Source organism: Chiloscyllium punctatum, chromosome 3 (genome assembly GCF_047496795.1).
Source record: "Chiloscyllium punctatum isolate Juve2018m chromosome 3, sChiPun1.3, whole genome shotgun sequence".
Classification (NCBI taxonomy): domain Eukaryota; kingdom Metazoa; phylum Chordata; class Chondrichthyes; order Orectolobiformes; family Hemiscylliidae; genus Chiloscyllium; species Chiloscyllium punctatum.
Window position 1 is genome coordinate 102047541 of NC_092741.1, and position 25665 is coordinate 102073205.

General features: G+C 40.2%; 1 protein-coding gene across 1 annotated transcript in view; it reads left to right on the plus strand.

The window, feature by feature from the left end:
- The first annotated feature begins 3060 nt into the window (after nucleotides 1–3060).
- The window catches only part of dnajc5ga (DnaJ (Hsp40) homolog, subfamily C, member 5 gamma a), a 43441-nt gene continuing 20836 nt past the window's right edge, over nucleotides 3061–25665 (plus strand). Inside the window, exons 1-4 of the mRNA XM_072557636.1 lie at nucleotides 3061–3426; nucleotides 12871–12991; nucleotides 15682–15895; nucleotides 21242–21404. Coding sequence (XP_072413737.1) covers nucleotides 12882–12991; nucleotides 15682–15895; nucleotides 21242–21404 — 487 coding nt within the window. The 5' untranslated portion in view covers nucleotides 3061–3426; nucleotides 12871–12881. The remainder of the gene's footprint in view (nucleotides 3427–12870; nucleotides 12992–15681; nucleotides 15896–21241; nucleotides 21405–25665) is intronic.

Genomic DNA, 25665 nt, shown 5'->3' on the forward strand with positions numbered 1-25665 from the left:
AAAACAGCCAAGGGCCAATACCGATCTAAACTAGAGATCCAGACAAACACCCGGCGACTATGGCAAGGAGTGAATGACATTACAGGTTCTAAAAAGAGACAGTGCAAGATAGCACATGATGACATATCCCTCACAGATTGTCTCAACGCCTTCTATGCTCGCTTTGAGCAGAATTTCGATTGAATTCCTATTCCATCAGAATTCCTATTCTGACAAGTCCTGACAAACCTATCTTAACAGTCACTGCATCAGAGTTCAGATCAGTTTTCCATTTTGTGAATCGAAGGAAAGTGATAGGACCAGACGGAGTACCAGGCCATACACTCAGAGCATGCGCAGATCAACTGGTAGAGGTCTTCTCGGACATCTTCAACCTGCCCCGCTAGCAGGCTACTGTCCCTGCCTGTTTCAGACTTTCATACTTTTCAACTCTGGTCTCCAGCATCTGCAGTCCTCAATTTCTCCTGTTAGCCTCAGGCAGTATCTCTGTATGCTTTGCTGTATTTTGCCATGTAATGGTTCAGCAGCCATCTTGTGTGTTAAGTGACCAACTTATGGCTCAGTGGCCAACTTATGTCTGTGTGCCCCATGTCAGCATGTCCCATGTTAACTCCCACTTCACTGACAATGCTTTTATTCGAACAGGTTGTATGTCTTTTTATCTAAACAACCCGTTCAGAGATGATGTCATACACTTATGAAGCGGGTGAGACTTGAACAGAATCTCCTAGTTCAGAGGTGACCCACAAAAACCCCTAACTTTGTATTCCAGCAGCTGCTGTGGTGGGATTTGACACAGGTCCCCAAAGCATTAGCCTTGAAAAGTGCTGCATGTCGCAGGCTTATTTCATTGTGAATATGCAATTTTATGTTAAGCGTCTTCCAAAAGAAATTTTCTTTCTCATTGTTGGCACCCTTTTGTTGATTAACTCCTACAACTCAATGATGAATGCAATTTCTTATAAGCATTAGACCATAATTATTCTACAATGAATTGTTACTCTGCACCCAGATGTTGGTGTCTTAAAAATCCTCACCAAGCTGGCAATTAAGTTTAAAACATAAAATGCTGGAGAAACTCAGCAGATTTGCTATCAACCATGGGAAAGAACAGAAGACTTCGATATAACTATTCTGAAGTCATATCCGACTCGAAACATTAATATTGTTTTTCTCTCCACAGACGCCCATCTGATTTCTCCAGTATTTTCCCTTTATATTTCAGAGCTTTAGCATCTGCAGCATGTTGTTTTAACTGAGCATTAATCACAAGGAGGATTGCAGTCAGTCAGAGATCAGGTTATCAGGATCCTGTCACCGTCCGTTCTCTGGGACAGATTTGTGTATGGGTTTTAACCCCGAGGACAATTTTTAGATGAAGAACATGTGTCGTTAGGGTTCTTCCATAGATCGATCTGACTTTGAATTCATTGTGCAGCAGGCAAGGTTAGTCAAAGGAAGGATGTGACTAATAAGACATGTTATTTCACTTAGAAATCACACAACAGCAGGTTATAGTGCAACAGGTTTAATTGGAAGCACTAGCTTTTGGAGCACTGCTCCTTCATCAGATAGTTGTGTAGTACACAATTGTAAGACAGAATTTATAGCAAAGGTTTAGTGTGATGTAACTGAAATTGTACATTGAAAAATACCTTGACTATTTGTTAAGTCTCTCATCTGTTAGAATGACCTTGTTAATTTCACTTCTTTCATATGTAAATCACAAAGCTTTTTTTAATAAGTTATATTCTCAGGTTAACTTTAACAATTGGTGTCAGCTCAGATAATGTGTTCAAGGTGTTAGCCCCCGTGTGCTGTTGTCTGTGCCATAATGTTTAGACTGATTCTAACCTAAACTATGAGTTAACAGAGTCTTACGTAGATTCATTCAGTTTTTAAAGCAAAGTACAATGTAACTCTGCAAGTACAAATTCACCCCTCAAACGTATACATCTGTGTGCATGTGGGTATCTGTGTGTGTGTATGTGTCTGTCTGTGTGTGTGTATGTGTCTGTCTGTCTGGGGTGGGGGTTCAGAGTGTCTGTGAGAGAGAGAGAGAGAGAGAGAGAGAGAGAGAGAGAGTGAGTGAGTGAGTATAGGAGTCTAAGTCTGAGAGGGTGCATGTGTGTCTCTGTAAGAGTGTGTGTGCGTGCGTGCATATATAAAATACACACAGACACTCCTATACTCAGACACACACACACATATACACTCTCTCTCACACAGACACTCAACCTCCCATCCCAGACACATATACATATACATTTGTGGGGTGAATTTGTACTTGCAGAATTACATTGTACTTTGCTTAAAAACTGCATGAATCCATGTAAGACTCATTTTAGGTTAGAATCACTCTAAAATTATGGCACACACTAGCACATGGGGGCTAACACCATCAACACATTATCTGAACTGATACCAATTGTTAAAGTTAACCTGAGAGTATAACTTTTAAAAGAAGTTTCATGATTTACATATGAAATAAGTGAAACTAACATGGTCATTCTAACAGATTAGAGACTTAACAAAACAAAGTATTTTTCAACATATAGTTTTAGTTACATCACACTGTAAACTTTTGCTTTAAATTCTGCGTCTTACAATCGTATCCTCCATAATCACCTGATGAAGGAGTGGCGCTCCGAAAGCTAATGTACTTCCAAAAAAATCTTGATTCGGAGATGCCGGTGTTGGACTGGGGTGTACAAAGTTAAAAATCACACAACACCAGGTTATAATCCAACAGGTTTAATTGGAAGCACACTAGCTTTCGGAGTGTTGCTCCTTCATCCCTATCACCTGATGAAGGAGCGTCGCTCTGAAAGCTAGTGTGCTTCCAATTAAACCTGTTGGACTATAACCTGGTGTTGTGTGACTTTTAACTTTGTACACCCCAATCCAACATTAGCATTGTCAAATCTTGTTCTTTCAGTAACACTGAGACGTCCTCTGACGCACCTCGTATCTTCATTATAAAAGGACAAGCCATCTCACGGAACCGGAAAGTCGTCTGATACTTCCGGTGGGTTCGTCCTTTGGAGTATCTCACCGACCGACCGCCCACAGACCGGGCCCTGGGGTAACACGGAGTACTTCCGGGTCTTGGAGTATCTCACCGACCGCCCGCCCACAGACCGGGCCCTGGGTAACTGAGAGTACTTCCGGGTCTTGGAGAATCTCACTGGCCGCCCGCCCACAGACCGGGCCCTGGGGTAACACGGAGTACATCCGGGTCTTGGAGTATCCCACCGCCCGCCTGCCCACAGACCGGGCCCTGGGGTAACTGGGAGTACATCCGGGTCTTGGAGTATCCCACCGCCCGCCCGCCCGCCTGCCCACAGACCGGGCCCTGGGGTAACTGGGAGTATCTCACTGACTGCCTTTAGACCGAGGCTCGGAGCCGTCGTTTTGTAGCTGAAGGTAGGAAACTTCCTCCTCTCTCTGCCAAACCTGCAAGGCCAAATCTAGAGTTTCTAGTTGAGCCGGACGGGCTAGCTGGTGTAATTATTGCATCAGTGATTGAGAGAGAGAGACTCTGTTGATCCACGACGAGACCCTTTTGAGGGGCTTTGGGGAAGGTGCTGTGCTGTTACCGGTCAGAGTGGTGATTGTGGGGGGAATGGGGGAAGAGTTGCCTGTGGAGTATAGGGGTACAAAGAGAGGAATTTCAAAATTCCTGAATATAATACCACTTATGACGATCAGAAGCGATTTGCAATCTCTGACGCTCCTTCGGAAAGTGCACTTAGCCGCCTATGGAGGAAGCACGGTAGCTAATTTACACAGCAAGATCCACAAACAATGATGTCAATATGAACACGACTTTTTTTTTCGTGTTATGTTGATTTGAGAGATAAATATATCAGGATACGGAACACTCCCCAGGTCTTAAAAATAATATTTTGGATATAAAATAATACCTGAGGAATGTTGGGGACCCTGTTGGACATCTCATCCAAAATGTGGCATCTCTGACAAGTGTACCATTCCTACTGTACTGCCTTGCCAGTTAAGTTTTGTTCTTTGATTCTTGTAAGACCTAAAACCATCACTTGGCATGTGGTGAGGGAAAGTAGCCAGGTCTTATTTGAGGGATGTTGGTTTGAAGTTGATTGGCCAATGCAGTGGATGTGGGTAAAGCTGCTCGGGAATGAGGTGGGGGGAGAGAGAGGTAAAGACACAGAGCATAAGTAGTACAGAAATAGGCCTTTTAGCCCACTGTTTGTGCCAACCACAATGTCATTCTCAACTAATTCCAGTTACTTTGTTACTTTGTTCTCTGCCCATTCATGTCTATCTAAATGCCTCTTAAAAGTTCACAGAATCCCTAGTGTGGAAGTAGGCCATTGGGTCCACATTGTCCCTTTTTTTTAAAAAAAAAGCATCCCACCTGCCTATCTCTGTAACCCTGCATTTCCCATGGCTAATAAATCTGGCCTGCACATACCTGGGCACTATGGGCTATTTAGCATGGCCAGTCCACCAAATCTTAGGACTGTGGGAGGAAACCCATAGGCAGAATGTGCAAATTCCATACACAGTGACCAGAGGCTGGAATCGTACTCAGGTTCCCTGGCACTGAGCCAACATGTTGCCTGCAATGTTATTATGTGTGTTTCTACTGTCTCTCCTTGCCGTGTGTTACAGGCACCTTCAATCCTCTTTTTTTTTTAAAAAAAGAGAATTTTCCGCGCACATCACATTTAAACTTTTCTCCCTCTCATTTTAAACTTACGTCTTGTTGTATTTGACATTTCCACCCTAGAAGATAGAGTATGAATATCCACCTTATCCACATCTCATACATTTATATACTTCTGTCAGGTTGCCCTGATGTCCTGGTGAAAACAATCCAAGTTTGTCCAAACTTTTCCTTATAGCTACTATAATCCAATCCAGACAACAACCTCGTAAACTTCTTTTGCAACCTCTCCAAAGCCTCCAAACCTTCCCATAGTGTGGTGACCAGAACTGTACACAATGTCAAATGTGACCTAACTTTAATACAACTGCAACATGACTTGCCAATGTATGTACTCTATGCCCTGACTTGATGAACAAACGTGCCCAATTTTGCCTCTACCACCTTATCCAATTGACTTTCAGGGAGCTATGGACTTGCACCTCAAGATCCCTCTGTATATCAATACTTATAAGAGTTCTACTATTTCTAGTATACTTTCCTCCAAAATGTGTCACCTCACACTTGTCTGGATTAAACTCCATCTTCTGTTTCTCTCTCAACTTTCCAACTAATAAATCTTGCTGTCTCCTTTTGACAAGCTTTCTCATTCACAACTCCACTAATTTTCATGGCATCTGCAAACTTGCTGATTTGACCATCTAAATTTTCATCCAAATTATTTATATATAACAAACAGTGGGTCCCTGCACTAATCCTTTTGAATACCACTCTCATCGAGCTCAAATCAGAAAAACAGACCTCCACAACTACCCTCTGTTCAAGTCAGTTTTGTAATTTACTGTGTATCCCATGTGACTTAATCTTCTGAATCAGCCCATCATTAGTGACCTTGTCATAAGCTTTACTAAAATCTATATAAACAATATCACTACCCATGTCAGATGTGGATTTGCTTTTAAAAAGCCAATCCCCAATCATCTTTGTCTCTTCTGCAAAAAACTCTTTAAAAAGTTTGAGATGAGACTCCTCCCCCACCCCCCACACACAGCCATGCTGACTGTCCTAAGAAGTCCATTCTTTTACAAATATAAGTAAATCTGTCGCTACAAATCTTCTCCAATAGGTTCTCTATGAGGCTTACCAATTCATCATTTCCTGGATCATCCCTGTTGCCTACCTTAAAGGAACAATATTTGCAATTCTCCAGTCTTCTGGGACCTCATCTGTGACTGAAGACGATGCAAAGATTTCTGTCAAAGTGCCAGCAACCTCTTCCCTTGCCTCCCCCAGTATCCTGGGATAAGTTCCCACAGGTGCTGTGGACTTGTTTACTTTAAAGTTTTTCAAGTCAACCTGCACCACCACCTTCCAACATGACCTAGAATATTCCTTGCTAATCTTATCATCATTCATCTCCTTTTCCTTGGTCTATATCAGTGTGAAATACTCATTAATGACTTTAACTGCTACCTCTGGTTCCATGTGTGACTTCTCTCCTTTGCCCTTGAGTGTACCTACCCTTTTCCTAGCTCACAATCTATGTATAAAAAGCCTGGGGTTCTCTTAATCCTGCTTGCTAAGGACATTTCATGGCCCCTTTTTAGTCCTCCTAATTCCTTGTTAAACTGCTTTTCTGCTTTTTATACTCATCAAGAGACTTGTCTGATTTCGATTTCCTAAATGTTACATATGCTTCCTCTTTCTTTCATTTTGACTAATCTTTCAGTATCTCTTATCCAGGGTTTTAGATTAGATTAGATTCCCTACAGTATAGAAACAGGCCCTTCGGCCCAACAAGTCCACACCAACCCTCCGAAGAGGAATTAAGGGAGTGCCCATCAATATTGGGGAAGTTAGAAATCACCCATTACAACAACCCTGTTGTTCTTGCATCTTTTCCATTATGATCTTGTATATTTGTTCCTTTTAACTCCCATTGGCTATTAGAGGTCTATAGGTTAACCCTATCATAGTCATGTTGAGTTTGGAGTTGTACCAGGGAGAAGGAAATTAATCCACTTGGAGATGGGGGGTGATGGTGGTTGGTGAAGGTGACAAACCTGAGGAAGGTGATGTATCATCACCAGTGTGTATTACTACTAATAATAATCCTGGGAGGTTTATGTCATCGATTAATGGGCTGTTCAGTAACCACAAGTATTCATTTTTTGAATGAGGTCACAGAATTCTGGTGCACAAATATGCCATTCAGCCTATTGTCTTGCACCAGGCCTGAGTATTTTGAATTTATGTCAAACTTTTGCACTTTCCCTACATGTTGTTTTATTTAAATAATCATCCATCTGTTAAACTTACCTCCACCATACAGTATATTCCAAACCTGCATCTCACTCTGTGAAAGTTTGTTTTTCTCATCTTGCATCTGCTTCTCTTGGAGAAAAAAGCTCTACATCTGAGACCTCTTGTTCTTGATCCTTTTACAAACATTTTCTACTTGTCTGTTTTGTCCAGACACCATGATTTTATAGGCAAAAGTGAGTACTGTCGATGAAGGGCTTTTGCCCAAAACGTCGATTTTTTTTTTTTGTTTTTTTTTCTCTCTGCTTCTCGGATGCTGCCTGACCTGTGCTTTTCTAGCACCACACTCAACCTCCTGATTTTATGCTGAACCTGTATTTTAGATGATCAATCAAAGATCCCTTCAGCCAAACAATGCCATCTTCTCCAGTCTATCTGTATAACTGTAGTGTTTCATCCCTAGAACCTTGTCATAAACCTCTTCTGCACTCTCACAGTGCATTCACCTATCATAAAGTGTAATACCTAGAACTGTACACGGTACTGCAGCTAATACCTAAGCAGTGCCCCATACAGGTTCAGTATGCCCTTCCTTCTCTTGTATTCTGTAACCCATTAATAAAAACCTAAAATACTCTATGCTTTATTAGCAACTCTTTTACCACCCTTAATGACTTAAATATATTGGGTTCTAAAGAGCAGTCACTGTTATTTCTGCTTTCTCTCCACAGATGCTGCCAGACCTAGAGTTTTCCCAGCAATTTAATTCTTTTTCTGATTTCTAGCATCTTTTGGCATTTTGTTTAGATATGTTTTGCTTTTGTATTATAATTCCATTACAATAAAGCTGGCCTAACGCCTACATATACTACTGTGTTAATCACCCAGGTAATCATCTGTAATCTCCTTTCCTCTTTTAGCTAGCGTTGGCAAAATTAAAAATGAATCAATGAAGCTTAGTGTTTGGTTTTAGGGAAGGGGGTGAAAATGAGAAGATGAAAAACATAGTTTGAGGACTCAAAGTTGTTTTATGTTGTTGTACTATAAATTTGTTGATGTAAGTTGGAACAAAAATGGCTCTTTCCTATAACCGCAGAATAATGAAGCACTTTAAGTGTAGCAATGGAGGAAGTGCAGCAGCCAAGTTGTGGGCAATAAGGATTTTGGATGTAGGTTTGCTCACTGTGCTGAAAGGTTCCTTTCCAGACGTTTCGTTACCTTGCTAGATAACATTTTCAGTGGACCTCATGAAGCAATGCTGAAAATTCCTGCTTTCTATTTATATGTTTGGGTTTCTTTGGGTTGGTGATGTCATTTTGTGTGGTGAAGTCACTTCCTGCTCCTTTTCTCAGGGGGTGGTAGATGGGGTCTAACTTGTGTTTGTTGGTAGAGTTCCTATTGGAATGCCATGCTTCTAGGAATTCTCGTCCATGTCTTTGTTTAGCTTGTCCTAGGATGGATGTATTGTCCCAGTCGAAGTGGTGTCCTTCCTCATCTGTATGTGAGGATACTAGTGAGAGAGGGTCATGTCGTTTTGTGGCTAGTTAGTGTTCATGTATCCTGGTGGCTAGTTTTCTGCCTGTTTGTCCAATGGTATTTCTTAGCCTATTTCAGAGGGCATTAAGATTCAAGCATATTGTTGTGCTTCTGCAGTTGCAAGTATGCCAAACTAGATAAGAACATCCGTTTCCTCCACTAAAGGGCATTCATTGGTGTTTGAAATAGGTTTTCATAATGATCAAGGATAGTTTCATGGTTTCTAACTGAAATTAGCCTTGTGTTCTAAATCTATAATGTAATTTAAATTCCACTAGCAGCCAAGGTATTATTTGAACCCAAGACATCAGGGCATTAACATGGGCTTCTGAATTGTTAGTCCAGTGACATGAGCATTATGCCACATATTTCCTCCTGAGGTCATAAAAGGTACTTTATAAATACCAGTTCTCACAGAAGACTGGTATAAGTCCTGGACTCATAAGTATGCTTTTCAAATATGATGCATGAACATGACTCTGCCATTTATCCCCTGGAGCTTCACATTTGAGCTTTATCGCTATTCAATTTACCCTCTTTTTGACTAACTCTCCTTAACGTGGTTAATAATGTTAATTTTGAAATTTTCAGTTGACTTAACCTCCTGGCTGATTGGTCTTTGGCTTGTGGGTGGGGATAGGGGATATGTGAGAATGTGCCAAATGTTCACTATATGTGAATGCATGCTTCTGTATATAATTTTAGAATAGAACAACATTAATTTTAGGACTTTTCAAATTGAAAATACGGTTGCTCTGTCTTTGCATTATAGAACATAGAATAATACAGCGCAGAACAGGCCCTTCGGCCCTCGATGTTGCGCCGACCTGTGAACTATTCTCAGCTCGTCCCCTTACACTGTCCCAAAATCATCCATGTGCTTATCTAAGGATTGTTTAAATCTCCCTAATGTGGCTGAGTTGACTACCTTAGCAGGTAGGGCATTCCAAGCCCTTACCACTCTCTCCGTAAAGAACTTGTCTCTGACATCTGTCTTAAATCTATCACCCCATAACTTGTAGTTATGCCGTCTTGTACAAGACTTTCACTGTCCACCCTATCTAATCCTCTGATCATCTTGTATGTCTCTATCAAATCCCGCCTTTCCAATGACAACAGACCCAAGTCTCTCAGTCTTTCCTCATAAGACCTTCCCTCCAGACAAGGCAACATCCTGGTAAATCTCCTCTGCACCTTTTCCAATGTTTCCACATTCTTCCTGCGAACAGAACTGTGCACAATATTCCAAGTGTGGCTGCACCAGCTTTTTGTATAGTTACAGCATGATATTGCAGCTCTGGAACTCAATCCCTTATCGTGCTTTAATCATCATCTCTCTCATGCCCTTCAGGGAATGCAAGCCAAGTCTCTCATAATGCATGCTCTCATAATCTCACTCCACTAACTAATATGATTCTACTGAATAAAAGGCCATTTTTATTTTAAAGATGTGGTACCTAGAATTGAATGCTGTGCTCAAATATTGTCAAATCAGATTTTTTGCACAACTGTAGAAAACATGTATCCATTTGTACCTCAACTCCATCAAATCAAGAGTGCCTTTTTAAAGTTAGCTTTTGCACCTGTTCACTTAACTTCCAGTAACTTTTGTGCATGGAGCACTGAACCTCAGCTTTTCCAGTTTGTGGCCTCTCATTTTTTAAAACTATTTTTCACTAATTGATAGGGGTTGCTCTTAAGTAACCTGTGTTTTTCGAAGTAAATATTAATGTCAGCATGTTTTACACCCTCTAAATGCTTAATAGTACAGAAATTCAGCTTACTTGTTTTCAGTATTCTGGCTCCTTATCCTTTTTTTGAATACAGGTGTTACAATTGGTTACTCTTAACTAACACAGGTTATGGTTTCAAATGTGTTCAGAACCTCTGATATTTCCTTCAGCGTTTTAGGATATATTCATATGGTCGTGGCGTATTTACGTTTCTGAACTGGTAATCCAGAGAACATGGGCTCCCATCCCACCAATAGAAATTTAATCAGTTTTCATCAAAAATCTGAGACTAGAACAAGTGAAAACTGTCAGATTATCTTTAAATCTTATGGATATGATGCCCCTTGGAGAAGGAAATTTGCTGCTGTTAGTCCCATGCCAACGTGATAACTCAAATTCGTACTGACGTGGCCTATCAAGATAGTTGTTTTGTATCAAAAATGCTTTTCAACTGACCTCAACCAAAATAATTACTAGCAATCTTATTGTCACAGGAGTGAATTTTATGTGAAGCCAGAGATTGATGCCTTTTTAGCCTCCAGTTCCACTAATTTTTCAGTGTAGTCATATCTACAGTAGTGGTTATTTTGTCTAATTGTTATGTGCTGCTATGCCTGTCTGTCATTGCCCCACACGTGAAGATTAAGTACTTCTGAACCACTGGTGTTCGGGATGGGATACAATTAACAATCAATGGTTTTTGTGTAGCAGATGACAGTGTAATTGCAGTCTATTTAAAGAGTAGCTCTTTGAACTGAGTGTGAAGTAGAGGTGTAGTTAGAAATTCCTCCATCTTCCATTCCACTGTTGACACATGCAATCTGCAATATTTGGCAAAAGTCATTGCTTAATACAAGATTCACGATTGCTTCTTTGTCAAACTAAAGTCAACTTTGAAAAAAACACTCTAGAATGCTGGAAGTTACTACGCTTTGTCATTTTTTTTAGATTATTTTTGTTTGTCTTTTTCTATATAAAACTATTACATTATATTTTATATTAATTGTCCAAATATCTCTCTTCTCTTGGTCTAAAATACACATTTGTTGGAGTATGTTTCTGTTCTTCTTTTGTTATAGTCCAATGCACTCAGCATTGCAACATACTATCGTCTCTGCTGCATTAGAATCTGTGCTTAACGTAATCACTACCCTGTATTTTTATTGAGCATTTTATTATTTGCAATGTTCTGTTCAGGATTCTGACCTTTTTTCATTTTATTTATACTTCCAGTGATGTGGGCAACACGTGCAGTTGTCCATCCCTGATTGCCTCTGAAGTAAATGGTTTTGGCTTTGGTCATCTCAGAGAGTAGTTAAGGGTTCAACTGCATTATGTGACTCCAGGCTCACAGCATAGACTAGACCTGGGAGAAAGTGAACACCGCAGCTGCTGGAGATCAGAGTCAAAGCGTGTGGTGCTAGAAAAGCAGGCAGCATCTGAGGAGCAGGAGAATCGACGTTTTGAGCCAGTGAAGAGCTTATGCTCAAAACATCAACTCTTCTGCTCCTCTGGCTGTGCTTTTCTAGCACCACACCCTTCGGCTATAGACTAGATCCGACAAGGGTAGTTTTCTTTCACGAAAGGATGTTAGCTTCGTCGAGCTTGCATAGTGGTTTATGCCTTTTGGCGTTGTTTAACACATTTTGAGTGCTTCTTTAACCTGCTTTTCTTAACCTCTACTGTCGGATCTGTTCTCTTTTGAAATGTTTTTTTTCTATATCTTGCCATTGGTCCAGGTACATGTGACAAAGTGTGATTTTGTTTTAAAATACAATTTTTTTTTTGTTTCTTTTCCTTTTGCATTGATGCAACAAAGAATTGGGTAATGAAAGTAGTTTGTCTTCCCATTTATCTTTTTTTTCTTTTAATGTGTTGTTTGTTTAAGACAGGAAGATGTGGGAGCTTGATGCAGTGGAGAAGCTGTTGCCACATGACACTGTATCTGCTTCATTTGCACCCCTCATGAGATAAGAGTATGACGTTGAATGCACAGATTGATTGTCATCTTCTTAATGGAAGGGGTCTCCTTTTTTGATTTGACTAGTCAATTAGAAACTTGACCAGTATTAACCTGTTAATGTGCAGTTATGTCTGACTTTTATATAGCTCTAGTCAAGAGTCTGTGTAGGTCACTTAATAATTTGGTGTCTGTCTAGTCTATTTAAGTGATGATCAACATGTGGGATGTTTAGTCAAATTTGTTTTTGAAATTGTCTTTCGTAGATCTGTAGAGTAAAAAATAGGATAAGCTAACTGACAATTAGTGACTTCCAATGGAATACACGTGCACAGCACTAAACTGATACTAGTGAGTTTGTGTTTTGTGAGTGCACGTGCTATATCGGTGCTTTGGGGTTAACCCCCTAGTCAGGATGTTTGTCTCATTTTTAGGATTGTTAGAGGAGCTACAGATCAGTTTTGGTTTAATCTGTGATCTAACTTTACATCTCAGTCGTTGATAGACACCAAGAATGGAAAGTCTTCCCTTTTCCAAATGGGTACTTGCCAATGAATGATTTTTAAGTATTGTCTACCTTGTTGCCATAAGAATATATTGTAATAGTTCGATTTTTATAGGCAAGAAGGTACTGACATATAGCCTGATTATTGTCACAATCATGTAGGATAGTGTTTTATATTTAAATACTACAAATTCACTTCAAATTAAAAAGTGCATTTCTCTTAAAGCTGCTGTCAGTATGTCTACACCGCGGCTTCAACGTACGATGTCCCGAACAGGTGAAAGTTTATACAAATCACTAGGATTGGAGAAAGGAGCTACACCAGAGGAGATTAAAAAAGCATACCGGTATGAAAAATTAATTATTTTATAAATTGTTTGAAGCATTGACTATTTGAGAGGTTTTTTTCCAATAACTATCCTGTAAACTTTGATGTCATTGATCAGAGGAGCATTTTATCGTTTAAATATTCTGCCCCTCTCTCTGTGCGCCCCACCCCCATGATAGTCAGCCAACTTCATGGTCTCTGACACCATGGGCTCTTATGTTACTTAGCAGCCTCCTGTGTAGCACCTTGTCAAAGTCTTCTGCAGATCCAAATAGATCACATCCATTGGCTTTCCATTTAATTGGCTCATTACATCCTCAAACAATTCTAAAAGATTTGTCCAGAATGATCTCCCCTGACTCAGCCCTATTTTACCGTGCACTTCCAAGTGCATGGACTCTAAAATCTTACCAATGACCAAGGTCAGATTAACTGGCCTAAAGTTCCCTGACTATTCTTCTCTCCCTTCTTAAAGAGGAGTATTTATATTAGCCATTTTCCAGTCCTCTGAAACCCTTCCTGACTATCCAGTCTGGGTCACTTAGCCACCTTCAGACCTTTCAGCTTCCCCAGCACTTGTCCTTAGTGATGGCCACTGCACTCACCTCTGCCCCCTGACTACGAACGTTTTGGTATGCTCTTGGTGTCTTCCACTGTGATGCAAAGTACCTTTTCAAATCCTCTTGGCATTTCTTTGTTCCCATTGCTATTTCTCTAGCCTCCTTTTCCAATGGTCCAGTGTCCATAGAGTCATAGAGATGTAAATGTGGAAACAGACCCTTTGGTCCATGCTAACCACATATCCTAAATTAATCCCTCCATTTGTCAGAACTTGGCCCAAATCCCTCTTAAGCCCTACATGTTCATATACACATCCAGATGCCTTTTTAAATGTTGTAATTATATCAGACTCCACCACCACTTCCTCTGGCAGCTCATTCCAGACATGCACCTGTGTGTGAATAATTTGTCCCTTAGGTTCCTTTCTAAAATTTTTTCCCCCTCTCGTCCTAAACCTGTGCCTTCTAGTTCTGGGAACCACCCCGCCCCACCCCATTGTGGGGGGGGGGGGGGAGACTTTGTCTATTTACCTTATCCATGCCCTTCAGCATTTTATAAACCTCAACAGGTCACTTTCCTGCCTCCACTCCAGGGAATATAACCCTAGCCTATTCAGCCTCTCCCAAAGCATAATCCCTCCATACCTAGCAACTTCCTTTGTAAATATTTTTTTTCTCTAAACCCTTTCTAGTTTCACAATATTCTTCTGATAGGAGGGAGACCAGGATTGCACACAATATTCCAAAAGTGACCTAACCAACATACTGTACAGCCACAACATGACCTCCCAACCCCATGTTCAATGCTCTGCCCAATGAACAAAAGGATATCAAATGCCGCCTTCACTATCTTTTCTAAATGGAACTCCACTTTTGAGGAACTATGAACCTGCATTCCAAGATCTCTTTATTCAGCAACACTTCCCAGGACCTTGCCATTAAGTAAGTCCTGCCCTGATTTGCCTTTCAAAAATGTGGCACTTCACATTTATTTAAACTAAATTCCATCTACCACTCCTTGGCCCATTGGCCCATCTCATCAAGATGTCAACTTTCCTCTCTCACCTACTTTAGATATCTAAACTAAAATCTTTTATATTGCTTGCTTTCTCTCAAATTTCATCTCCCCACGTATTGCATTTTTAGTTATTCTCTGCTGGTTTTTAAAGGTTCCCCACTAATCTTCACCACATTGCATGCTTTTTCTTTTGCTTTCAGGATATCCCTGACTCCCTTTGGGAGCCATGGTTGTCCCATCTGCCTGCCATATTGTGGTCATTGCCCTAAAGGATCCCATCATCTTCAGCTCTCTCTTTATACCTTACCAAATCCAGAACTGCCTGTTTCCTGGTGGGCTCTTCCACAACTGCTGCAAAAATATCATTTCGTACATGTTCCATGAATTTCTTTCCTTCCGTTTCACTACCAATCTGATTTTTCCAGTCCACCTGCGTGTTGAAGTCCCATGATTATTGTAATAATAATGCCTTTCTTGCAAGCCTCTTCTGTCCCCTGATTTTTTTTTTCCCCCACTGACTGCTGCTGGGAGGTCTGTACACACAACTTCTATCATATTATTTTTCCTTTGTGATTCCTCAACTTTTATCAACCCACTTGCTGGACTTCTGACTTCTTTCTATTGACTTAATTTCATCTCTTAACAATGAGTCAACCCTGCCCCCTCTGGCCATCTGCCTGTCTTTTTGATAAGATGTGTATTCCAGCATTGATTCCCTTAGAGCCTGATAACTGCAGATCATACCTGCCAATTTGTCCTACAAGCTCTGTCACCTTGTTTAATATATTCATGCATTTAAGTACAACGCCCTCAGTCTTACACCTTTTTATGAGCTGTAAATAAATTAGATTCCACACCTTTTTCATAGACCGAAATTTTAAGAACCTCTAAGCACTTGCAAACTGCCAGCACCACCCCCTGCAGCTTTTCCAATGATTAGCCATGCAGCTGAACCGCTGTTCCACTATTTAGTTGTGTGTCTTATGTGCTTGCTCTGTTGCTCTCTCCTTCTGTCTCTACAAATGCCTCCTGGTTTGCTTAATACTTACTTTTAATCATTGTTCCCTCAAAAACATCATCTCTACCTAGTTTGTAATTTTGAAGCTGTTATCATTTTTGTCTTCCCACTAGAAAGCTTGCTCTCAAGTATCACCCAGACAAAAATCCAGACAATCCTGATGCATCAGAAAAGTTTAAGGAAATAAACAATGCAAATGCTATTCTGAATGATGATAATAAGAAACGCATCTATGATGAGTATGGTTCAATGGGACTGTATGTGGCTGAACAGTTTGGAGAAGAGAGTGTCAAATACTACTTTTTGATGAACAAATGCTGGTTTAAGGTGTGTTGCTTTTTACATCTATAATTGTCTCAATTTTTTTCTGAAAACCCTTTGACTAATCTGAAATGGTTCAGGTTTCCTGTCACTTAAATTGTGATATTTGTGACTAGCTTCATTTGCTGCATCAAAATGAAAAGAAGCTTATAACTAGATACACTTGATCCCTTTTACTATGGATAGCTTTTGGTCGATGTTGAACTATTTCTAATGTCATTACATTCTTTCTTTTTAAATAAAAGACCAAAATTGTGCATGGTATTCTAAGTATGATCTCATCAACATTGGCTGTTGTCACTTTAAAAAGGTTATGTTGTCCTGTTTTTTGTTTTTGAAGAGTGGTTGTAAAGGCAGAGGTTCTGAAGTGGCTACTGGAGATGGTCTAAGTTAACAATCAGAGGAGCCCTTTAGGTTTGTTTTTTGAAAATAGTTGTAACACTGGAAGCTGAGTGGCTCGTTCTCACAGGTCAAGCTTTCTAGTTTTTTTAGCTGTAGTGGTCAGAAGCTGATTGGGTCCCAGAAGAGTTGGACCTTCAGTAAAATGAATATTAGCTGCTACATTGTCTGAAATCTCTTTTGACATTGTTTCCTTCTGGATTGGAGAATTGCCTGTAAAATAAGATCAGACACACTTTTATCTTTTGCCAAGGGCAGTGTTTATGGGATGTTATTATGTTGAAACAGTTAGTCTGTATTGGTACTGTCCCTATTATTAGTTTTCCAATAGTTATTCTAAATTCCTCTTTTTCTTTTGTATTTTGACTATGTAAAGCTGATTGGAGGCAGATGATCACAGGTAAAGGGACGGCTGGAAAATGGGAAGCCTTCAGAAATGAGAGAACAAGAATCCAGAGAAAGTATATTCCTGTGAGGGTGAAAGGGAAGGCTGGTAGGTATAGGGAATGCTGGATGACTAAAGAAGTTGAGGGTTTGGTTAAGAAAAAGAAGGAAGCATATGTCAGGTATAGACAGGATAGATGGAGTGAATCCTTAGAGTATAAAGGAAGTAGGAGTATACTTAAGAGGGAAATCAGGAGGGGAAAATGGGGACATGAGATAGCTTTGGCAAATAGAATTAAGGAGAATCCAAAGGGGTTTTACAAATACATGAAGGGCAAAAGGGTAACTAGGGAGAGAATAGGGCCCGCGCTGAAAATGTGTTGCTCGAAAAATGCAGTAGGTCAGGCAGCATCCAAGGAGCAGGAGAATCGACGTTTCGGGCATCTCTGCTGCGAATCCTCATGCAAGGATGCCTTCCTTGAAGAAGCTCTGAAGGGCTCATGCTGAAACGTCGATTCTCCTGCTCCTTAGATGCTGCCTGACCTGCTGTGCTTTTCCAGCAACACACTTTCTGCTCTGATCTTCTGCAGTCCTCACTTTCTCTGAGAGAATAGGGCCCCTCAAAGATCAGCAAGGCGGCCTTTGTGTGGAGCCACAGAAAATGGGGGTGATACTAAATGAATATTTTGCATCAGTATTTACTGTGGAAAAAGATATGGAAGATATAGACTGTAGGGAAATAGATGGTGATATCTTGCAAAATGTCCAGATTAGAGGAGGAAGTGCTGGATGTCTTGAAACGGTTAAAGGTGGATAAATCCCCAGGACCTAATCAGGTGTACCCTAGAACTCTGTGGGAAGCTAGAGAAGTGATTGCTTGGCTTCTTGCTGAGATATTTGTATCATTGATAGTCACAGGTGAGGTGCCAGAAGACTGGAGGTTGGCAAATGTGGTGCCACTGTTTAAGAAGGGTGGTAAGTGACCTCAGTGGTGGGCAAGTTGTTGGAGGGAATCCTGAGGGACAGGATGTACATGTATTTGGAAAGGCAAGGACTGATTCGGGATAGTCAACATGGCTTTGTGCGTGGGAAATAATATCTCTCAAACTTGATTGAGTTTTTTGAAGAAGTAACAAAGAAGATTGAGGGCAGAGCAGTAGATGTGATCTATATGGACTTCAGTAAGGCATTCAAGGTTCACCATGGGAGACTGATTAGCAAGGTTAGATCTCATGGAATACAGGGAGAACTAGCCATTTGGATACAGACCTGGCTGAAAGGTAGAAGACAGAGGGTGGTGGTAGAGGGTTGTTTTTCATACTGGAGGTCTGTGACCAGTGGAGTGTCGCTAGGATCGGTGTTGGGCCCTCTACATTTTGTCATTTTACATAAATGATTTGGATGCGAGCATAATAGGGACAGTTAGTAAGTTTGCAGATGACACCAAAATTGGAGGTGTAGTGGACAGCAAAGAGGGTTACCTCAGATTACAACAGGAGCTGGACCAGATGGGCCAATGGGCTGAGAAGTGGCAGATGGAGTTTAATTCAGATAAATGCAAGGTGCTGCGTTTTGGGAAAGCAAACCTTAGCAGGACTCTTAATGGTCAGGTCAGAGGGAGTGTTGCTGAACAAAGAGACCTTGGAGTGCAGGTTCATAGCTCCTTGAAAGTGGAGTTGCAGGTAGATAGGATAGTGAAGAAGGTGTTTGGTATGCTTTCCTTTATTGGTCAGAGTATTGAGTACAGGAGTTGGGAGGTCATGTTGCGGCTGTACAGGACATTGGTTAGGCCACTGTTGGAATATTGATTGAAATTCTGGTCTCCTTCCTATCGGAAAGATGTTGTGAAACTTGAAAGGGTTCAGAAAAGATGTACAAGGATGTTGCCAGGGTTGGAGGATCTGAGCTACAGGGAGAGGCTGAACAGGCTGGGGCTGTTTTCCTGGAGAGTCAGAGGCTGAGGGGTGACCTTATAGAGGTTCTCAAAATTGAGTGGCATGGATAGGATAAATAGGCAAAGTCTTTTCCCTGGGGTTGAGTAGTCCAGAACTAGAGAGCATAGGTTTAGGGTGAGAGGAGAAAGATATAAAAGAGACCTAAGGGGCAACGTTTTCACACAGAGGGTGGTACGTGTATGGAATGAGCTGCCAGAGGATGTGGTGGACGTTGGTACAATTGCAACATTTAAGAGGCATTTGGATGGGTATATGAATAGGAAGGGTATGGGCCGGGTGCTGGCAGGTGGGACTAGATTGGGTTGGGATATCTGGTCAGCATGGGTGGGTTGGACTGAAGGGTCTGTTTCCATGCTGTACATCTCCATGACTCTCTAAATTTGTGTTTTGCTTAACTTTTGAGTGGTTTGGTATATGTGTTGCATGCCTTTATTGGTCAGTGCATTGAGGGGGCACAGCTTTAAATTAAGGGGTGGTAGGTATAGGACAGATGTTAGGGGTAGATTTTTTACTCAGTGGGTTGTTGAGTTCATGGAATGCCCTGCCACTAGCAGTGATGGACTCTCCCTCTTTATGGTCATTTAAGCGGGCATTGGACAAGCATATGGAGTTTATTGGGCTAGTGTATGTTAGGTAGGCTTTGGTCGGCGCAACATCGAGGGCCGAAGGGCCTGTACTGCGCTGTATTTTTCTATGTTCTATGTATAGGAGTTGGGAGGTCATCTTGAGTCTATATAGGTCACTTGGAATACTACATGCAGTTCTGGTCTCCCTGCTATAGGAAAGATGTTGTGAAACCTGAAAGGGTTCAGAAAAGATTTACAAGGATGTTGCCAGAGTTGGAGGGTTTGAGCTACAGGGAGAGACTAAATAGGCTCATGCTTGTTTAACCTGGAGCGTTGAGACTGAGCAGTGACCTTTAGAGAGGTTTATAAAGTCATGAGGGGCATGGATAGGGTAAATAGACAAGGTATTTTCCCTGGCGTGGGGGGAGGGGGGGTGTCCAAAACTGAAGGTTTAAGGAAAAGATTTAAAAGGGACCTTGGGGGCAATCTTTTTATGCAGAGGGTATTTCATGTTTGGAATTGAGCTGCCAGAGGAAGTGTTCAAGGTTAGTAAAATTACAACATTTGGAAGGCATTTGGGCAGGTATATGAATAGGTAGAGGGATATGGGCTCAAATGCTGGCAAATGGGGCTAGATTTGTTTAAGATATTTGGCCAGCTGGGCAAGTTTGCTTCCATGCTGCGTATCTCTGACTGTATGATCCAGTTGCATTGCATCTGAAACATTCACTTCATATCTCTGTTTTTAAAATAAGAAGTTACCTTCTTGGCTAACTAAAATATTTTGAGGGATATCTGGTCTGGTCCATAACAAATGGAATGCAAAAGTAGATATATTCTATTCTATTCTATAAATGGCAACCTCTCATACAGTTTCCTAATCACTTGCTGCAACTGATTAATTCATACCAATGTGTAAATTCTGTTTATCAAATATAAAATTAATGATATTTAAATTTGTTTCCATGCTTTGTTTGTTTTTGTTTTGTTCATTATGTAATGTAGTTGCAGAAATGTGTATATAACTTGTTTCCTGTCAACAGAAACATATAGCTCATGTTTTTTTTTGAGCCCAACTTAAGTGAGTATCTGTCATGGAAAAGTTTTGTAATTTCTATCCCTTATTTTATTATTTATGATCAGTGCATGGTGCTATTTCCTCTCACACATAGCAGCTCTGACAGGGGCAGACAACACCTCTAATCTGTGGCCTTGGTAGGCTCTTCGGTGCAGACCTTTTGGGCCACTGTATAGAATGGGGAGAGGTTGAGGTTGTGCATGGTCTCAAATCAATACAAGTTAACCCAAAATGGTCCAATCAACTTATTTATAGTAAAAGATATTAAAACAAATCTAGCAAAATACAATGGGATTTCAGATCGCAGTAACTTAAGTTTTGGGCGACCTGCCACCCTGTCTCCTCCCATCCTTTGTCTTCCACTGATTTACATTCTTTTTTGTAGAAAAGTGGACTGGATGATGAAAGGACAGGTTGAGGTTGGACTAATTAAATTGATAGAAGATGGAAATGTGGGCAAAGTCAGGAAAGATGGATTGCATGAAACTGAAATATTTGGGCACTTCTTAATTATGACCCTGCAAAACCTCATTGCAGAAGTTTTTGAAAGTCTGAAATTATTTTGTTCAGTGAATTCATGTTGACACTTGGATATACCACTAGCAATATTTTTTTAAAGCAGTGCAATAATCGTTTAATGAAAGTAATTATGTTTGAATGTGAATATTTTGAAATATTAGAAAATGACCTAAAACTGAAATGCTTTTAATCAAGATTGAATTTGAAATTTAACTGTAAACATCATAATGTGGCAAAACCTTCTGTTTTATTTTGTTGCAGTCCTGACATTTGATTGAAGACCTGCTTAATATTTGATCTGAGATCTCATTGATCCCAGCAGACTCTATAGTTTTTTTTTAAGGAAAGTCCAGTGATGAATGTTAAAAGTTGGTCAGTTGCTATATTTGCTTTTTAATGTCAGGTAGAAAAACATTCCAACTATAACAATAATTTTTACATTATGTGGCAGGCTTTCCTTGTATGTTGTGGCATTATCACTGGATGCTGTTGTTGCTGTTGCTGTTGCTTCTGTTGTGGAAAATGCAAACCATCAGGAGAAATGGAAGATTACGATGTTATTAATCCTGAAGACCTAGAGGCACAGATTAGAGCGGAGCAAGGTGCAGATGGTGGTGAGTCTATACAAATGGACATTATTTGTTAGCTGTTAATTGATCTTTGATTTATAATTTACAAGGCAAATTATTTACACCAAATTTATAATCCAATTTAGCAAGAAGGCATTTTAAAAGAATATTGCCAAATGAATTCTTTGTTTAAAATTAGCTAAATCTTTTTCTTTGTCTTGATCATCTGAGCTGTAAATAGTACATGTCAGTTCAATATGCTTAATAATCAAGTGTATTAATCAGTTTTTGAAAATCTTAAATACCATGTTTCAAACACTGCAAATAGTTTTATATAAGGCGTATCTAATGCCTACCAAATGAGTTTCTTTAGTTTTTGGTCTGTGCTTTAAGTTGGTGCAATAGTTTTTGTACAAAAGTGCCAAGATGTTTGTTTCAGAATGGGACCCATGAGCTCAGAATAAATTCTTCATACTGTAAATCATTTCACTGCTTAATGATCAGATATAATGTTGTACTCAAATCAGGTTTGCATTACTGACCTGTAGGTTTTCAAGCATGTGTTTTAAAGCAGGTATGGCATTGAAGATTTTGATTGATATTGCCAATGATGGGGTAGAATATTCACTTTTAATTTGTTTACTTCAGGTGACAACATGTTTCATAATTGAATTCATTGAAACACGTGGTAAAATTACTTTCAGTTCAGTTCAGCTCTTACTAACCGTTAGCATTAGACATTTTAAATTTGAGAAAATAAAACAGTTAATATTTGAGCAGGATCTGTGTAATTCTACAGATTGGTGTATTAGCTTCAATTTTTTGAGGGGGACATAATATTAGACAGGAAGGAAGGTGAATGCAATTCTTTTGCCACTAGTCACAGTTAAATGGGTTCTTACTAATGGCCAAAGACAAACCTGGATGAAGGTGATGAGGAACAATCAAAACTGGAGCAAGGAATGAATAGCCCATTCATTAGAATCTTTAGTTTAGAAAGCTACTCAAAATATTTGAAGGTGAACCATTGAAAAGATTTCTGAGAAGAAACATTTTGTCACTCAATTTTAAATGAATGTCTTTTCACTGTTAAAATGTTTGAACAATGGTCTGTATTACAACTCAGTGCAAGCATCATATGAGACTGAGTTAAAGACAGAATAATTTTTAAGTTTTGCTTCTTTGGCCTCAAATTCTCCCTTTTAATAATAGAATTCCTAAACTTCATATTCTGAAAATTTCTACAAATGTTTATTGTTATTTGAGCAATAATTATCACTTTTCCACATTTTTTGCAATATCTTCCTGAGTGCAGGTTGATTCAGTATATTTAACAAATAATAATGGCCCCATGATTTGTGAAAAACTTAATTGTTTCTTTTCAAAAAAAATCTATTTAATCCTCTGATTCTGATATCAAAATAATATGTCAAGGACCAAAATTGCACCACAGAGACCAATAAACTATCGGTTTTATTTCCATTCAAAAACCTTTAACTTATACTGAGCATGGTCACCTAAATTCAGACAGCGTCTTGCAATACTAATAGAGATCTATAACGTATCGCCTTTTATAGCCAGAAACTAATGTCGGAAGGTGGAATTTAATTACTTAATCTCTTATTCATTTCTAATTGAATGCATACACATTCAAAATTGGATATTTTCAAATTCCTAACTCTGGTGAGTACAAATGTTTCCAAAAATTTGGGACTTAATTCCCATGACGCCAAAATAAACTCATCAAAATATAGCACAGCATACTAATTTACAACATCTTAATTTGCTAAGAACACTATGGGAGTATTAGTTACGTGATTTTGAGTACACATCCATAATTTTTGGATCTGTTGGGTGCACAAACTGACCTGGATTTTGTCCTACCTCAACATCTTTGTTGTATAAACTTGAACCTCATTCCAGGTTTTGTCTTTAAACTTGATTATTTGTTTTCATTTGATCTTTTGCTTTGCTTTAAATTGTTAACTTGTCTACTGTATCTTAAGGAAAGAGCAATATGCTATGTATGTTTGAATGGATTAAATGGCCCAAAAGTATTACATTAATCTCTTGAATATCTTAATCTGAATTTAGAAGAAAATTGAAATTTTTGGCTCTTTGCTCAACAGTGTAATATGGACTAAATAAAAGTAGTAAACTTTTGTGTAGTTTACTCTTACTATCTTATCAATAAACAGTTTGTGTAACACCACAATTCTTAACTGCCCTTTTTTTGTTATAGGATGGAAAACTTTTAGTTAAATGAAACCTTTCATTTGGTTCTGCTTTCTATTACTAATTGCCAAACTATACAGGATTTACAAAGTTACACTTGCCTATACATGCCAAAGACCAGTAGAACTGTATTCCCTATAGTTCCATCTCTTCATGGAAGAGGGCAACATGGTGGCTCAGTAGTTAGCACTGCTGCCTCTCAGAACCAGGGTTCCAGGTTCAATTTCAGCCTCTGGTGACAGTCTGTGTGGAGTTTGCACATTGTCCCTGTGTCTGTGTGGGCTTCCTCTGGGTGCTCCGGTTTCCTTCCACAGTCCTAAGATATGCTGATTAGGTGAATTGGCCATGCTAAATTGCCCATTGTGTTCAGGGATGTGTATGTTATTAGTCAGGTGTAAATGTAGAGTAATAAGTTAGGGGAATGGAAATGGGAGGGTTACTCTTCAGAGGGTCGGTGTGGATTTGTTGGGCTGAAGGGCCTGTTTCCATACTGTAGGGATTCTAAAACTTTGTGGCGTTGTTTGAAACTGGCATGACATTTTTCAGTTCTCCATTGTTGGAATTATATAGTTCTATTTTATTGAAGTTTTTGAAGTCTATTAGAGAAAGTATCATATTAACCAGTGTTTACAGCATCATTTTAACAGGTATCAATTTCAAAGCTACTCATTCATGGTTAAAATTCTGCTAAATAAAGACTTAGATTTAGGCTGCTTTTTGCACAAGATGTAACAATGGAATTACAATCCTAAGGCTGAATAAGAAGGTCATTATTTCTTGGAAGATGATAGCTGAGCCGGCGATGTGGTTAGTGGACATCTTTATGGTATGTTTTAAAGGGGATTAAAGGAGTTCTTGGACAAGCCAGGAGAAAGTGAAAGAACAGTGTCATTTAGCGAATGTAGCAGAAGTGATGTCAGTACAAAGCATGCAGATACAGCAGGTAGTGAAGAAAGCTAATAGCATGCTGGCCTTCATAACAAGAGAGCAGTAAGAATTAAATGACCATACAAGTTAGGCAACCTCCAGGAAACCAATATCAAATAATTTCAGCTCAGATAGTTTTGTTTAACATTTCTGTTAAAGTACACTGCAAACTAGTCCACCTCATCAGGTTTAGAGTGGTGCTGGAAAAGCACAGCAGGTCAGGCAGCATCCAAGGAGCAGGAAAACTGATGTTTCGGGCAGGAGCCCTTCATCAGGCTGGAAGCCTCGGGTGGAGAATTAAAAGGGAGGAGGTGGGGCTGGTAGTTGAGAGTGCAATGGGTGGATGGAGGAAAGCATAAAGGTGATATATTGGAGCGGAGTGTGAAGCAGATAGGTGGGAAGGAAGATTGACAGATGGGACAGTCCATGAGGATGGTGCTGAGCTGGAAGTTTAGAACTGAGGCAAGGTGGGGTGAGGGGCGATGAGGAAACTGGTGAAGTCCACATTGTTGCCCTGGGGTTGAAGGGTTCTGAGGTAGAAGATGAGGCGTTCTTCCTCCGGCGCGGGTGGTGAGGTTGTATCAGTGGAGGAGGCCCAGGGCCTGCATGTACTCGGCAGAGTGGGAGGAAGAGGTTGAAATGTTTGGCCACGGGGCGGTGGGGTTGATTGGTGCGGGTGTCATGGAAATGTTCCCAGAAGTGCTCTGTGAGAAGGCGTCCAGTCTCCCAATGTAAAGGAGACTGCATCGGGAGCAACAGATGTAATAAATGATATTCGTGGAAGTGTAGATGAAACATTGGATGGAGGTGAGAGGGGAGGCGTGGGCACAGGTTTTGCAATTCCTGTAGTGGCAGGGGAAAGTGCTGGGAGGAGGGGTGGGAGGGCGTGGACCTGACCAGGTAGTCACAGAGGGAACAGTCTTTACGGAAAGTGGATATGGGTGGGTGCAGGAAATGTATCCATGGTGGTGGGGTCCGTTTGTAGGTGGTGGAAATGTTGGATGATGCGGTTTTTGTGGCGGTTGGTGGGGTGGAAGGTGAGGACCAGGGGGTTCTATTCCTGTTGCAGTTGGAGGGGTGGAGGTGCAGGATGTCATCAGGTGTCGATAAAATTTAGTTGGATCTACACTTGAATAACTTGAGA